The sequence below is a fragment of the Oryzias melastigma genome, linkage group LG9 (genome assembly GCF_002922805.2).
Source record: "Oryzias melastigma strain HK-1 linkage group LG9, ASM292280v2, whole genome shotgun sequence".
Lineage (NCBI taxonomy): Eukaryota > Metazoa > Chordata > Actinopteri > Beloniformes > Adrianichthyidae > Oryzias > Oryzias melastigma.
In genome coordinates this window covers 31,934,392-31,951,837 of record NC_050520.1, presented here as the reverse complement: position 1 = coordinate 31,951,837, position 17,446 = coordinate 31,934,392, and the positions used below count along the sequence as shown (strand labels likewise).

Below are 17,446 nucleotides of genomic sequence, written 5' to 3'. Positions count from 1 at the left end.
GTAACTGAGTTTGACTTCTTTTTATTCAGTGAACATCTTTCAACAGACAGATTACAGAATCTGTTTACTACTGACATTTTACTTATTACAAATGTTGTATGTATCAAGATTAGTTGTCTTGTGCTCGTTTCTTCCAAACTGTAACACATCACAGATTACTTGTTGATCTGATTTAAGAGTAATTGATTCATGTTTTATATGTGTTACATGACTTTTGTGTTACTCCAACATTACTTTCTTTGTGATTCCTGCAGAAGTAGAACATAAAATTACACATTTGATGAGGGGTAACGAATTAATCACAAACTTGGGGAAAATTAATTGCTTAACTTTCTTTTTTTGTTTTATTTACAGTATTTGAGACGAAATGAAGGCGTTTGAGGAGTGTAGATGCACTAAGAAAACAAAAATAGACTGAAAAACAACTTTTGTGGAGCGTTCTTCTACTGTTTTTGTCGTTAACCACAAAATAAAGAGTCAGGTATAGTCTCTGCATCTCAGTGTGGGACAGAGAGGGGGCGGGGACTCTTCAGTCTTTGTTCTTGATTATTGTAACGACATAAGATTCGAGAGTTGACTTGTGAGCATCTTTTTGTTTATTGTAATACACAAGTTAGCAAAGATGAATTCACTAAAATCATATCAATATTCAAACTTTTCTTAAAGCAATAAATTATTGAGTTACCCTTAACAATGAATAAGTGATTTAATATTTCAACTGAAATGTGGAAACAACAGTTTCTATTGGAGTAACTGTAAAATAAAAAAATGAAACTAATTACCCTGCAGGACACAACTGTGTGAGCCCTCTTCTGAGCCTGGAAAACCTCAGCTGCAAGACTCGTCTTCAAATTATTAATTACGTTTAAAAAAAACAAAAAATCTCACTACCCCCAAGCTTCCTCCAGAATAAGCCCGGACATTAAGACATAATGTATAGAGCTGAATGATGTGTTCTGGTCCAGTCTAACCTGACTGAACTTAAGCTCTGGCTGATGGACGTCTGCCTTTTGAGAGTAAATGTCTTTAGTTTGATATCAAACACACAATCTCAGACATTATTGCATTATTGGCATCATTTGTCTGTCATGCTAACTTGATTCAGTCATTTTAATAATTCTTTACATTAACAAAACGATAAAGACACATTTGTTCTCATTATCACATGTGTAGAATTACTGAAAAGGAATGAAAGTATCTGAAATACTTACTAACCAATAAATATTGTTTGGCTTTGAAGACAATAATTTTAAAACTGGAGAAAATTTGATATTTTTCTTTAGAAACGCGTTACATTTCAGTTATTATGCATTGTGGAATAGAAGTTCATGAGTACATTTAGTTAACCGGTTATAGTTGAATGATTTAAGAACAACACAGTAGGGCTGGATGATACTGAGCATTTGGGTATCGATCTGATACTGGTCAATATTTCTGATATCGATACCAATATTGATATTTTTTGTAAATGTTGTGGATGTGATATAAACCTGAAAATCTATTTTTTTACCTGCTGTGGATGTTTTTTTTTTTTTTAAGTTTACATTTTTTGACTTGATAAACATAAAAAACAGAATTAGGACAATATTTTCAATTGAACGGAAAATAGTTTATTAATTGATCCGATACCAACTTCAGAGGGATACCATCGATCCGCCTAGCTCTACAAACACAGGACCAGAATGAAAAGATCCTTTTATGGAACAAAGAAAAAACAAATTCAATTTCCTAAAACAACAGAAACTCTTTAAAAACAAAGGAGATTAGTCAAATCTATCTACAAGCTGACTTGGAACTTCAGAGAAAATCTCACAGAAGTCTAACTTCAATAAGAGCGTAAAGGTGCAGAAGTGATGCAACTCTGACATCTTGTGGTCATGTCATTCCATTGTTCTTGTGTTTTTTTTTACTTTCTTTCTGTTTGAAATGTTTCTATTCTGCTGGATATACCAGAGTGCACGGAGTGATGGGAATCCACTTGTGCATTTTTAGATTGTCAGAACAACATTTTCATTCCTGTGACAGAGATTTATATATTTTTATCTCATGTATTTATTAATAATGTATCTTACATTATGTTTGTCTTAACCCTCTCATCCATAAATTATGATAAAACCAGGTAAAAGAATAAGTTTTTTTCTTTTTTTTAAGTTAAATTCTACAATTATCTGTCCACTACTTCATGAAGGTTGAACAGTAAAAAACATTAATGTAATTTTGTGTTAATTTGCAGGAATAACTGTAAATCTCTTAAAATATGATGTCATGTTCTGTCTCTATCTATCTCAACTGTTATTTCTGGACCTAGGAATTTTTTTTCGCGTAGTATCTTATGGTATTTATCATATATTTGCTATTAACCCTTTAACACCGGAGCTCCTGTGTTTATGTTCTTTGATTTACTGTAACTTTTCAACCGTTAACACGATAATTCTAGTAGATTCTGAAGGAGAAAACTGCACTTTTCTCCTTCAGAATCTACTGGAATTATCATGTTAACGGTTGAAAAGTTACACTATGTTAAAGATTTTGTGCATAAACGTCACCGGCGACGCCTCATTCTGTAGATTTTTTCCATGCTGAAAGGGTTAAGTATTTGATAAGATACTTAAAAATAAAAAAAATACACTCAGTTATGTTTTAGAATGCTAATTTCTTAAGTTGATAAAATGTTTGGATTGTTATAATAATGTGTTTCAAAGTGTTTTCACACATTGGATCATGATGACGGTTGATCATTTCTTGCTGACATCATGTGTGTTGTCCGTTTTGATGGTCATTTTCACTCTATGGTAAAATAAACCTACCATGGCTCAATTCAAATGATATTTTCCAATATTGATTATCTATTTATCTCAGGTTGAAATGATTATATAGTGGTATAGGTCATGGATATGCAACCTGTGGCTCTTTCACCCCTTTATTGTGGCTCTTTAGATTTAATTCAAAATGCTAACAATTGAATACGTAATAGATTACTTATTTAAGTTTTGTCATTTTAACATGTCAAACTATAGTCCAGGAGTCTGCAACCTTCAACACTTAGAGCCATTTGGGTCCATTTCCCACCAACAACATCCCAACAGGAGCCACAAAGTCTTACTCACTTTTCAGGAAAATAAGACACCAATTTGTTTTTATATTAATGTAAGTATGATGATAACTATAAACAAAGGTTTTTATTTTTTTGGTCAAAATAAAATTAAGATTATTTTTCTCAAAACTTGAAATAGTTTAAAATTTTTTGTCAGAGATTTCACATGACTTCCTTTCAAAATAAAAGACATCCTGTGTTACATAGGATGATCTCAATAGAGCAAATCACTAGACTTTCAATTTGCAGACAAAACATTTACAAATCAATTTAACTAATTCAGTGACATTTTTTTGCAAACACTTAAAATCCTTGAATTTTTTTTTAATAATAGAAAATCTGGCAATCAAAAGTATATCAAAAAGCTTCTGACGCGTAATCCTTTAACTGTTTGTAAATGAGTTGAATCAACTTTTATTTTCTTAATTCACCACTTATTTTTTTACAGTCATACTATTTAAAAATATTTTATTTTCCTTTACCCAGAGGGCCACGATGGAGGGGTCACAGGGCCACAGCAGTTAAAGGTTTCAGACCTCTCCCGTGATATAAGTTGATTCAATGTGTGACTTGCTTCAAAGAGATGAATCAGTTTGGATTGTAGGACTAGCTGATTCACTTCTATACCCCTAGAATAAAACCAAGCTAGTTTCTCTAATTTAATCCAAATTACACATTTTTTTAACTACAATCGAGCACAACTTTGGATGAAACTTGTTCCACGTTGTCTTACAAACTCCACTTTCTTTTATACGACAGTTTGAGGATCCTTTCTTTGGTCAGAATTTGCATTTAAAAACTCATAAATGCATGTTTGTACATCTAGTGACGGTTTGGATTTTATTTTCCTGACATTGTTTGTTTTTCTGACAATCTATCAGCTTCCTTTTGCATGTCTGTCGGTGCTGAGTCTAAATCTGACCCTAATCCAGCCAAATTTATATAAACATCTCAGCCAGTAATTCCCCCAGAAGCATCCCAGTTCCTCTCTGCTCCATTGAGACGGATCAAAAGTCCTAAGAAAGTCTCGGAAGACAAAAACTCCTAAGACCACACATCCACACACAGATTCCTGCTTTCCCGTTTCCCATCCTGCCCTCTGGCAACTTTTTAAAATGCAGTTTTCAAAGTAACATTCACGTCTTCGTGCGTCTGTGCTGTGGGAAGAAAAAGCCGCACAAACAGCCAGGGCCAAGGCCGCTTGAGTGAAACAATAGGATGGTCCATCTGCACACCAAACAATCCCATTTTTCCATCTGTTACCCACATATCTCATTTCAAAGCCCACTGGCAAATGAGAGGAATATTTACTCTAGGATCCAAATATGCTCTCCCTGCCAAAGTTTGGGCAATAAATCATAAATCCAATGAATCAGACCTGTCACACAGTCATTTGGACTCAAGAGGGTTACATTCTGTAAAGTAGATCTGCTTGTGCAGATGAGGAAGAAAGCCGACACATTCCTTTGTTTGGGATTTGTGAGCTGCAGGTTAAATTTAGAAGAAAAGAAAATGACAAGGTGCATGTTAAATTCATCAAAAAGCGGGATCAAATCAGAGCCTGCACCTTCAGAGTATCTAATATTCACTTGTGTGTAATTTGCTGAACAGTAAGAAGACAAGTGAAAAGTCTTAAAAATAACAGAAACAGTAGTCGTGGGTTTTACAGAACAAACGAGAGTTATCGATGAAGAGGTTTTTAAATAAGAGGAACACTTTGACTTTGTGAAAAACGGACCGAGTGAGTAGAGAGGGACCTGGTGGCAGACAAGATGGCGCCAGACATCATTGGCCGGAAGCTAACTTACTTTAACCCAAAATAGTTCATATTTATAAAAGTAAAAAACTTTTTTTTAAAAGCTTAAAACAGGAAAACCTGTAACTGTTGGGGTTGCCACTTTACATAAAGCTTTTTCAAGACTTAAAGTTACGATCAAGGACTTCCAGTTCTGGTCGTTGACGTCTGCAGCCAGGTCCTCTTGAGCGAGTGTGACGTCACTCATAGAAAATGTTTTTCTTCAGGTTTCAATGACATGTCAGTATTGCAGTCGCCATTTCTTCACAATGTGGACGTCGCCATGTTGGAACCAGATGACTTCAAGTGATTTTGAGATGACCACGGTGGACGCAGAGCTGCTTCAATTACCTGGAGCGCGGTGTATGCCGCTTAGGTTTCTGCATCGACATGTGCATCTTTACAAAGGTATCGCGAGAAAAAGGGGCGGGTGGAGGCACCTACCTAAGCTAGCAAATAGGTGGGCCCAATCTGAATTCTTCCATTCTCCCTCCCCCTCCATTTGATGGGGAAGTTTAAGTGTAAGTGTGTCCAGGAAATGTATTTTTTTAATCTGACCCTCCAAACGGAGGAATATAAAGTCCTCCCCCGTGAGGCTAAACCGCGTCACGCTGAGAAGCACTTTTCTTCACGTGGATTCGCTGTGATCCACCGAATTTACATTTAAATGTAAGTCATGAATTTTTACTGTAGCATGACATTTTTAAAGTTATAAAGCCGCTGTTATGTATATTCAAGCGCTGGAAGCTCCAAGCTAAAGCTAGCAGACTGGCGATTAATGATGACGTCATTGAACGAAAGTGACGATTGAAATATGAGACTATTTTTTCATTTTAACTCTCCATTTGAAAGAATAAATGAAGGAGAAGGGAATAATTCGGATTGGGCTGTACTGTGCTGGCTGCAAGCAGCCTTAATGACTACAAAACAATGCATTGTGGGAAACGATGTCCTGACAGTTCTTGTAGTTCGGCGTAATGCTGATCAGAAATGACTGGCGCTAAATGATGGAAATATGTGCATTTTGTAAATTTTTTTGGAAAGCAGTGAATCATTGATGTAAAATAAACATTTAAAATCATCTCTGGTTATATTATTGTGGCCTTTAAAAGTTAATTTGACTCATTTCTCAGGTACAGTGCACATTAAATTAACTCGATGGTTACTTGTCATCTGCTGTCCGTGGACAGATGTTAAAAATATTTATAAAATACATAATAGTAGAGATCATACTAAGTCCACTTCAAAGTGAGCTCAGAAAAACTCTAGAACATTTCTTGATACCACATAATTTCAATGAGGCGTTTGATTGGCCAGTTTAACTTAAACAACTTCTACTACAGAAAAAAAAATACAATATAATAAAATTAGGATTAGCAAGAACGTGTTAGAAAAAGCTGTCTGAGTAAGAAAGAATTTTATGATATATTGGTGTTTATTTCTTCATAGAAGTCTATGGGATTTTGGCTTCTTGGAACCAGCAGGTACTTCCTGTTTGGAATGTCCAGTTCTCATATTCAGTCAACTAGTATAAAATCTTCAGAACACACACGCAGAATGTACAGCAGACAGTGATTCTTCATCTACTCAACTCTGTTCATACTGTCCAGTCAGTGTCTGTGTCAGAATTTATTTAAAACATTTAAAAGCAACAGATTCTGTCAAAAGTACTTTTTACAATACTCATATACATGATACAAAGGGATAAAACAAATAGGACCATAAAATACAGCAGAAAAAACAAAACAAAATAATCATAAGTTAATAGATGTTAAAGGAGCAGCTGGTACAGAGTGCAGAATGGAGTTAGGACAGTAACCATGGAGACGAGTATGCTATTAAAACCCCAGTAATGGATGCTGAAGTACTACCTTTAGGGGGTAGAAAAATAATTAAAACATAAATAAAATTTAATTACGTGATTTTTTTTTTTTGCCTTAAGTAATTTTAATATCCTTGAACAGATTTTGTGTCTCACTTGATAGAAGCAGCATTTTAAACAAGCTGAATACAGGAGACAGATTTGATGGATATCAAACTACGATTGAATTGATGCATCGAGACTAGAAAATATGTCATTATGGAGGGAAAAAAATAGTTTTTTCATTCTAGCAATGGTCTGCTGATAAAAACACCTCCTATCGACAGGGAGAGGGAAACATGGAAAGTACAAGAGCTTAAGAAAAAAAAAAAAAACATTATAAAACTGTCTGTTTTTCTATGACAACTCGCATCACATACTTTAGTTTTTGGTCCACAGAATAGCGAGGACTACAAGTTCAAACGGATTTGTGATTTAAGTGACAATCACTATCCTGAGCTGTCGTCTCACTGAGGTTTTCTCAAAAACTGCACTTTATTTCAGCATAAACACATTGTAGTAGCCGAAAAGCAATTATTAGAATAGTTCAAGACAACATTCTGTTACAAAATGCAAAAGCAACCTCAACAAGAATAGAGGAAGGCATAAGAAAATGTGCTTGTCTGCATCATATCCACATTATGTTGTGATTTCTGACTTATCCCAAAGAAAAATTTTACTTTTTTTAAATGTGTTTTTAGCTTTAATATAAAAAAGAAAAAAATCAAAAGTGGGTTTTATGGCTACGTAGACTTAAACATAATTCATAAATGGAGAAGAATTATGAAATATATGTACATTTTACCCTTTGGGGATGTTATCTTAAAATGTTCATGCTTCCAACATCATCAGAGTCAACAAATTAATACATTCTTTGAACATTTTTTTCCCCAAAATTTCCTACATTTGTGTGGTTTGGGTGTTTTTTCCAGAAAACTTCAAATGAGGATACTAAGAAAAAAAAAAAAAAAAAAAGTACAATCTAGGCACCATCAGCTAGCAAGAGCACTTTAAATACTTCAGGCAAAGGTGATCACAACTCCAGAGACTACAAGAGTATTACTAGATATGAATAAATAATCAATACATCACAAAATGTACATTATTGAATGCAAATAACTCTGGATCTTAGATTAATACGGGTATTTTTACAATATGACATTCGAAAAAACAATATTTACTCACTGAGGGAATGGAAATAAATCTCTACATTTATGTTAAATGTGCTATTTTTGTAAGAGTTTAACTATTTGTTTGCATGTGTTAAACGCCAGTTTATGTTCTTTGATTTACAGCAACTTTTCAACCCTTAACATGATAATTCCAGTAGATTCTGAAGGAGAAAAGCGGCTCGACGCTATCTACTGGAATTATCATGTTAACGATTGAAAAGTTACAGTAAATGAAAGATTTTGTATTTAAGCATCACCCGTGACGCCTCAGGTGTTAAAGGGTTAAACGCTTTAGCAAAGAAAAAAATCATTAAAAATAAAGTTGACAGCACACAAAAAGTCTGGAGAATCTACTTCAGTACTGATAAAAGTTTAGACAACCAAAAACTGAACATAAAAAAAATAAAAATCTAATTTCACAACAGAATAAAAGACAGGGGAATCCCCCCTAAAATTAAAATGAGGTAGATTTACCCTTTACGTCTATTTCTTGTAGATAAATACACATTCTGAAACAATGACAACACTAAAGAGAGAAAACAAAGAATGCTTTTGTGTGCAAAGGAAACCATGGCGTTCAGGATAAGACATGCACGTTATGGGTAGCGATGCGGACAGATTGTAGAGACGCTGTATTAAGGTCGCAGGCCTCGGAGTTCCTTAAGGCTTTGCTGCTGAGCCCATGCACATCCTGAAGTTCTGCTCAGACAAACAGCGGCTGCTGAAACGAGAGCACATTGAAGCAACAGCTCACTCAATTGGCCATTAATATTATCTCATCATTGATAGAAATAAATAAATAACCAATAAAAATACAGTGAAAACACAAAAAAGCTCCAGTGGCTCAGGAGTGAAACTGATCAATATTACAAACATAACACTAGATATTTTAACAGTATAGTTTTTGCATAATTTTGACAAAACATATAGTTTTTTTGGAGAGTAAAATATTGAAAGTTATTTAAGGTTTAAGTTGATTTATTCTGGAATAAATCCCTGCCTGTTTTATTCATAATTTTCTTTTAAAAAAAGTTATGGCTGTAAAGTTTTAAAAACTGGCATTCTGGAAGATGTTTTGACTATTTTGGCATTTACTAAAATTTTTTAGGCTATTTTAAAGTTCAGCTAATATTTCAGCTACATGCTAGCTGTTTTGGCTAATTTAGGCTTTTCTTTTTAAGTTTTTTAGGCTGTTTTGGAGTTAGGCTAATATTTACAGTCTAGCTGTTTTGACTAATTTAAAATGTTTTCAGTTTTATAAGATATTTTGAAGTTTAGCTATTTTTTCCAGCTACAAACTGGCTGTTTTAGGTTTCTGGGCATTTCTTCCACTGGGAGAAAGCTCCAGGATACATGAGAGGGACTGTGTCTCTCTACCTGGATTTTGTTTCAGAAAAACTGGAGGAATGTTCTATCGAGAAGGAGCTCTGGGCACCTCTGTTTAAATGCCACCTCCTCCTGGCTCCAGATAGGAAATGGATGGACTCTCTGTCAAGGCAATTCCTTAAAAAAAAGCGTACACATTTGATCAAATCTAGTATAATCACTCTCAGTCAGGACAGAAGTCTGAGTTGAGTGACAGTAGTATTTGTTGGTCTTCGGTGACTGTTTGTGCATTCACCAAGAGCGGCCTGGCATAGCATATCCAAATATTTGACTAAGTCATCTCTATCATCAGATGTCTTGCAAGCAAACACATGTATACATGTATTTGGGGGGGGGGGCTGGAAGGGCGCAAAGGAAATGTTTTCTGGATGATTTACAGTCCTCAGTATTAACAGAAATCCAAAAAAGTGACACTTGGGCAGAAATCAATCTTTGTTTTGACATGTACAAAATGATGAACTTGACAGCTGAGAGAAAACTCATTTTAGTCAACGACAACAACAGACTGATGATGCATTGCTTTCTTGGCCTCACCTTGCTGAACATTCTCGACTGACACGGCGTTCTGTCTCGCTGTGTGCAGCCCAACTCCACAGGCTTTCTGGCAAGCTGTGAAGACGAGTTGGTGCACGGCGCAAAATGACACCTTATCAGGAGCAAAGCCCTTTTTGGAAGGGATGTCTGAACTGAGTCGGCATTATGGGTCTCAGCGCTCAAGTGCTTATATAAACCAATCCTGTTTTTTTCTGTGCTGCCGTCTTTCCACTGCATGCCTCACATTCATCTGGCAGACTCCCTGAAACCAAAAAAATCTGAAGGCCTTTGGCCACAAAAAAGATGGAAAGGGTCAAGTACTCTAAAGCCTTTAGAGACCAATAATAAAACCATTGATAAGCCCTTTATAAAGTGATATTTGAGTGATGAGGAATGACTTTAGGTTACCTCCTATTTGACTGGGAAGAATAGCCAAATGTCTCTTCTACAAACAGCTTCTTCTAAAATCTCTCTGGGTTTGTGTTCCTCAGCAGCACATGTTCATCCACCAAGTCCCTAAACAAGTCAATGAATCACTCCATGCATCTGTGTGTCAATGGGCATATGTTTTATTCATCCGCTGGGTCTGTAAAAATGTTGCCACTCATCATAAACTGCCAGATGTACAGATCTACAGAGGAGCCCACACTAATCTCTCTGCTTCAGTACACACACAGGTCTTGATCCACAAAAACAGATTTTTTAGGATGATTTGGCCCACCACATTTCAAATGAGCTTCCCTGTCTTCCTTTGGATTCAAGAAAACAAAACAGAGAACTTTACAGTAAAAGAATGAAACAATTTATGGGATGAGTTGTGCTCTTGAGGCCGCTGACAACATTGAAGATCTATGGATATTTAAAAGCCATCTGCGGTTGAGGATCATACTGTGATGTCCTAAAAGCTTAAAGCATTTTAAGAAAACAAAGTGTGTTGTGGGATACCACCGAGGAATGCTTTTGATTACGCTTATTTCACAACAGCGGGGAATGCGGAGAACACTCGTTTGCTGGAGTACAAAAAACATCTTTCACATCGACCAAACACGCAGTTACACAGCGTGTTGCTGGTGACTTGGAATAGTCATGAGAAAGAGCGTGCACACCCTTTTTTGACTGGGAGGATTTACACATCAGGGCAAACGCAGCACGTAATTTGTTATTTGTCTAACAGTTATCTACACCATAGATGCAGTTTGCCAAAGACCTCAGTCATGTTCTACGTGTGACAGATGTATTACAGTTCATGGCAAACTCTTTTGCATACCGAGGCCAAAGGACTGCTGGACTGACTGTGGCCAGGACCATGATTCCTACTATTATGTCATCCCATTGCTGATTTATTGCTGTGCTCTGGACCACTGCTGTCTGATCATGTTCCATTTAAAAAGCAGATTCACTTGGTTTGGTTCCCAGCCAAGGTAGCAACTGATCCCAGGTCCCACCTGGTTTGTGAATGAGGATATCTGCCAAGCGTTTAGACCAGAGCGGTTATCTGTTAGCGGCACTATAAAATATATTCTACCTTTATCTGGTAGTCAAATAAGACTTGAGATTGTGACGTCAAAAAAAATGGAACGTACATGCGTGCGGTACGTGTATCATAAAGTGTTTGTAAAGTATGGCGTTATTTATTTGACAAAATTCCATGCAGAAATGAGACATCTCCATGTAAGTATCAAACGTTCATCGCGGACAATTAAGACCCCAACAAGCGCTTTCTGCTTCTGCACGCTCGTGTTTAACCCTCCCGCGAGCAGAAAAAGTCATCACGTGTGAGAGACCGTCTACTTCAATTTGCGTGAGCTTGTCCCTCGGGCACGAGTGATGCGTGCACGCTAGCTGCACCTCAGTGAGATTTGGTCATGTACGCTCACAGGAGACTGTTCTCGCGGAGAAACTTTGGACCCCAAGTGGAAAATGACTTAACAATTGTGGGCAGAGAAAATGGACTTTCTTCTGATTGGTCTATTAAAAACAAAAAACTTTCAAACTACAATGTGTATTCTGAATGTTTTTATCGTTACTGTTTTAATGAGTTCAATGGTTAACACGCTGCCAGAAAGTTTCATCACTGGCTAAGTAACTGTGGAAGCCTTTAAAAGAACACACTAAATGTGCTGTGCATTTTATAACTTCTCAAAACATCTTTACAGTGTTCCCTGCTTATTCACGTTCCTGATGCCAATTCTCCTTCATGGAGAAATGACATCAGCTCAAAAATTTACAGATAATCGTGGAGGATAATTAGTATCCAGAGCAGTACTTCAATGTTCTTTAATAAATGTTTACAAGGCACTATCAGAGTTGTTTTTGATGAGTATGGATGGGTAATGGACATTCTTTGGTTAGTAAGGGTAACACTGTATTTCTAAAGTCTTAGCTGTTCTTTAAAGTCAGAGTTGCCATTGTCCTAACAATGTTTCGACATGTCAGGTAGGCTACACACTCCTCTGCAAACGCAAACTTCCTGTCTATGTGTGTTTAGAAGGCGGCATCATCCTCAAAACAGACCAATCAGAAGAAAGCCAATGCAGCCCTTTGTCTCCGCCCCCAATTGTCAAAAGTCATTTCTCACCAAGCGCACAAGACAAAACGTCGCGCTTGTGAGCACTAACTAAGATTCTGCTAGCGAGCAAGCATCACTCGTATCTGAGGGAGAAGCGGAAGTAGACAGTCTCTCACGCGCTGCACGTACAGAAGCTGAAAGTGCTCATGGAGGTCTGAATTATCCGCAAGGAAAGTTTGGTTCGTGCCTTGAGATGTTTTATTTCTGCGTGGAGTTTTGACTAATAAATAATGCCATGCTAAGATCATGGAAGTTGAGCGCACTTATGACGCACAGATGTTGTTGTCGTATGGTGTCCTTACGCCACACTAGTCATTAGTAAGGTGCGAGTACTGGTACCTTACAGACACATGGGGTGTGTCACACAAGGAGCCCATATTAATCACTTGAACAGCACCTATAGATAGATCCCTTGCACAGTATGCAGGACTGGAGGGGGGAGGAAAAATCTATCACCAACTTCACCTTATTTTACAATTGTGTGTTCTCCGCAGAATATCGATAGGAAAAAATCTGCATAAACATTTTCACTCTCGTTTTTTTTCCGCAGACAGTCTGTATCCACCGATAAGAGCTGTTGTGACTAAAGCATCTGGTGGATATGAAGTTCATTTTTCATAGTCTTTGACTGTACTGTCAGATAAACTCTGAATTTATTATAAAAAGGGGCAAATGGGGGAAGACCTTGCTTTACAGTTTTGGAAGTTACGCAGGAAATAGCTGTAAACGGCAAGAACTCTGTGTGCAATCTTTAAAAAGATCAAATGCAACTAAAACATGGACAATTCATAAATGTTAAAATGTTACAGTTGTTTTGCAGACTTAATCTAACCACTAAGACAGAAAAAGTTGTTTTCCATCCTCTTTTCCATCTGTAAGTATGTATTGTTTAAGCTGTTTGAAATCCTGAGAACATGGAAGAGCCATGACAGAAAACTGTTATTCAATTTAAAGACCCTTTGTTGGTGGTTTTGTTAAGATCATAACTCCATTCTCACTTTAAGATCTGTTTTTGCTAGATTAACAACAGCCAATATTTCATTTTTATGTGCTGTAATAAATAAACAATCTCAGCTTCATTTACCATCTGCAGAAAAGCAGAAACTTTAAAACAAACCAAAACATTGGAGGAAAAAAATGCAAATTAATCCAAGCAACACGTCAATACAGAGGTGCTATTAACACTTTTAAAACTAACATCATAAACCTCTAGAAATTGGAGAAAAAGATGCTTAGAAATGAAATTAGTCCTGAGCGATATGACGATACATATTATGTGGGCGATATTAAAGTTTCTATTGTGCCATTTCTCTTCAATTGTTTTTATTTGTTCATTTTTATTGCTGAACTTTTTGCACCATTTTTTTCAGAGAACAACTGAAAATATAATTTTCTTGTGGTATATTGTAATATATATCGTTATTGTGATATAAAATAAACTATATTATGGTATTATTTTTTTTCCCATAATGCCCAGCACTAAAAGCAGCAGTAAAGTACTTTAAGAGAGAGCTTTTTCTCTCTAAATGATTTAGCTGCTCAAGCAGGTTCAATCAGCTGAAGGCAGCTTAAAAAATATTCAGCCCACCTGAGAGGCATCGAGTTACACATCTCACTTAAGTCACAGTTGCCTTAAATGTGCTAAAAATTAAAACTTGTATTGCTGCGTTTATAGCCCTAATACTGACAGAGCATTAGGCCCGCCATGAAAATAAATACATTTATGAGAAAAAAGTCGTTATGAGGAGAAAAAGTCAAAAATTTACAGAGTTGTACAATTACGACACAAAAGTAATAATTATTTGAGAATAAAGTCATTATGAGAAAAAATGTTTTGAGAAGAAATTAAGAGAATAAAGATGTAAAATTGTAAGAAAAAAGATGCAAGTTTATGACTATAAACTTGTAAAGTTATGAAGAAAAAAATTGAGGAAAATTTTCATAAAATAAACTTTAGTAATTAAGAGTAAAAAGTTAAATATTTCACAATAATAAAGCTATAATTTCACAAATAATAAGATGGAAAGCTATCCGATTAAAGTCATACATTTATATTTAACGATGTAATTCAACGATAATAAGGTCACAATGATGTAAAAAGTCAAAATGTACAAGAAAGGAGTTGTAGAATTAGGAGACAAAAGTAATATTTATATAAGATTAAAGTTATGTGAAAAAAGTAAAAAAAAAAGAGAGAATAAAGATGTAAATTATGAGAAAAAAGTGGTCATTTTCTGACAAATTTGTAAAGCTATCAGGAAAAAAGTTAAAACTTTACGGGAATAAACTTGAAGAATTAAGAGGAAAAAAGTAAATATTTTACAACAATAAAGCTATAATTTAATAACTAATAGGGTTGAAAATTTCTTAAATTGAAATACATTTATATTATATGCATTTGTATTACATACATTTATATTTATGAGAGAATAAAGTCACGAAGACGCAAAAATGAAAAAAAAAGAGAATAGGCATACAATGAGACAAAAACAATAACTATATTAGAATACAATTATGTGAAAAAGAGGTTTAAAAAATAAGAATGACGTACAATAAGAAAAAAAGTCTATTTTATTAAATAAATTTTTAACTTTATAAGGAGAAATTCAAATATTTACAGGAATTAACTTGCAAAACAATGAGTAAAAAAGTAAAAAGTTATAATTTCAAAAATAATAGGGTTGAAAATGTGTTAAATTAAAGTCATAAATTTATATTTATGAAAAAATAAAGTCATGGTGAAGCAAAAAGTAAAAAAATACATGATAGTCATAAAATGAGACAAAAACAATAACTATCAGAGAATACAGAGAAAAAAGTTTTTAAAAAATAAGAATAATTACGTAAAATTATGAGAAAAAAAGTCACAATTCTACAAAAACATTTTTTTTTATCAAATATTTACTGGAATGAACTTGAAATGATGAGTAAAAAAGTAAATATTTTAAAATAATAAAGTTAAAATTTCACAAATTATAGATTAAGAAGTTACTAGACTTAAGTCATTAATTTAAATTAGAAAAACTAATTTTGATAAAAGTTGTAATTCTACAAGAAAAAAGCCATGCTTTTTCAAAAATACAGTGTGCTGTGTAATCCTTTACACACGTCAAATTTTACTGCTTATTAAGCAGAAAATTATGACTATTTTCACATAATTTAACGTTTTTTTTCTTCGTTTTGATGGTGGCGTAATACTGCATTATAATTTGACAACCTGACAGAGAAAAAAAATGAAAAATACGATCTCAATATGTGCCATATGGTCAAGGGGTGAAAATGATGTCACAGGTCATTTTTAATTGTCAAAAGACCAAAAGTGGTGAACTAAGTCCTTCTGAGCGTGCACCACAGATTGCCAGGAAAAGAACTGAATGATGAGTGAAGCAGCAGCTTTGATTTGTTGCAGCATGAGACTCACCGTATGCTTTTCTTATTGAGTCAGACTCCTGTCTTCAAAGATGGTGATCTCAATCTAGAGAGAGAGGTCAAGGAAAACTTCAAACATTCAGGGAAAAATAGTGAATCATCCCTTTTTCCTGTTAAAACATCTAGAAAAAATGTCCAAATAATAGCATAACACTCTGGAGGTATTTTACACTTTATAAATGTGATTCCTTAGCAAGTTTTATTTAGATAATAAAATTATTAATGTGTTAATGGGGTGTTGGTAAGACATTTATTACTGTCTCACTAAAAAAATAAGCCAAATAAGGTTTATTAACATATTTGGTAAGATTCATTTGCATCTAAAGTCAGGCCATTGTCTACAAGTCATTTTAATAAACTGAATAAGTGATAATGAACAGAATCCCCTGGAGTTTGAGGATTTCTTTAGTTTTCTTGCAAAACCGTTTAGAAACTTCTTTCATTTTTTCTTTAAAGATTTCATTCCTAAAATGTTTATTTTGATCAAATATGAGAATAGAAAAGAGAGAAAATGACCCATGGCGTAACAAGCAACACTCATATCAAGGATGTTGTATGAAGCAAGTGAAGTGGATATTGTTTAACAAATATCTCTCCTCCTGAGCCAATGAAGTTTTTTTTCTATGGCGCTCTGGCATCACTAAATGGATACGAGAACACCAACTATGGGTTTCAGGAAGGGAAGGAAAACGACAAAACCGTTTTTGAGAAAATGGATCATTTGTTTATTTAGCCGGAGTGAGAGGTGGGTTTGAACTGCAGAGCATTTTTAGGAGAAGGTTTTAATATTTTGGCTACCCTGTTTAAAACAAATGTGGGGGCCCAGAACTAAAACAGACATATCCTGAGAAAATAACAAACAATCCTTTTTTTTTGGCTCAAATACTAAAAATCAGTCCATAGGTGAAATATTCCTGTCAGTCACTGAATGCTTTTGAGCCAAAGTGAGCCCAGCAGCCAGACAGTGTTGCAGAAATATCCCAGATTGCTGTCAGTCCTATAAAAATCATAGGCAGGAGGGGGAACAAAGCCCAGCTGTGAGCAATTTTACTCATATTTTGTTTTTTTCTCTCCATCCTTAATCTCCAATTACCACCCAGTTGAGATTTACTGGTATGTTGAGTCACCCCACATATGCTTGGACAGCCAACGGTGTACCCGCTGATTTTATGCAGATGCTATGGATTATATGCAACTTTTATCTGGGTTTTTTTATAGCTTCCCCCTCATAGCATCGTGTTTCCTGCAGGCTGCTTTCCCCATTCATACAGTGGTTAATGGAGGGAGGAAAAAAGTTTGAAATCACCACGACTATTAGAACCTTGTTCTGGTTCAAAGATCCTGCCTCGTTACCTTCACACATTCTGATCTTATGTTCGCTTTAATAAGGTTAAGTTGCATTCCTCCTACTTCATCCGGTTGCTTTTTTCTTGTAAGGATGTAAGAATGTGTTTTTTTTTTTCTACATCGATTTTGCACTTGAAAGAAAAGTCCAGAAGAACAAATGTTTGGCTTGTTCTTAGGGCTGGGCGATAAAACGATAATTATCGTTATCGCGATATTACCTTTTTTCGATAGTGAAATGAGACTATTGCGATAAACTTTC

At 35.2% G+C, this 17,446-nt stretch overlaps 1 protein-coding gene across 2 annotated transcripts in view; it reads right to left on the bottom strand.

Moving 5' to 3' along the window:
• Window positions 1-6,481: 6,481 nt before the first annotated feature.
• LOC112148765 (golgin subfamily A member 7) overlaps window positions 6,482-17,446 on the bottom strand; it is an 18,893-nt gene continuing 7,928 nt past the window's right edge. The window contains exons 5-6 of one of the 2 annotated variants that reach the window (XM_024276101.2): window positions 15,833-15,886; window positions 6,482-8,640 (exon numbers count right to left, since the gene is read on the bottom strand). In XM_024276101.2, the coding sequence (XP_024131869.1) occupies window positions 15,845-15,886 (42 nt within the window). In that variant the 3' untranslated portion in view covers window positions 6,482-8,640; window positions 15,833-15,844. Of the gene's footprint in view, window positions 8,644-15,832; window positions 15,887-17,446 lie in introns of both variants that reach the window. The other variant, XM_024276100.2, reaches the window with a different exon arrangement.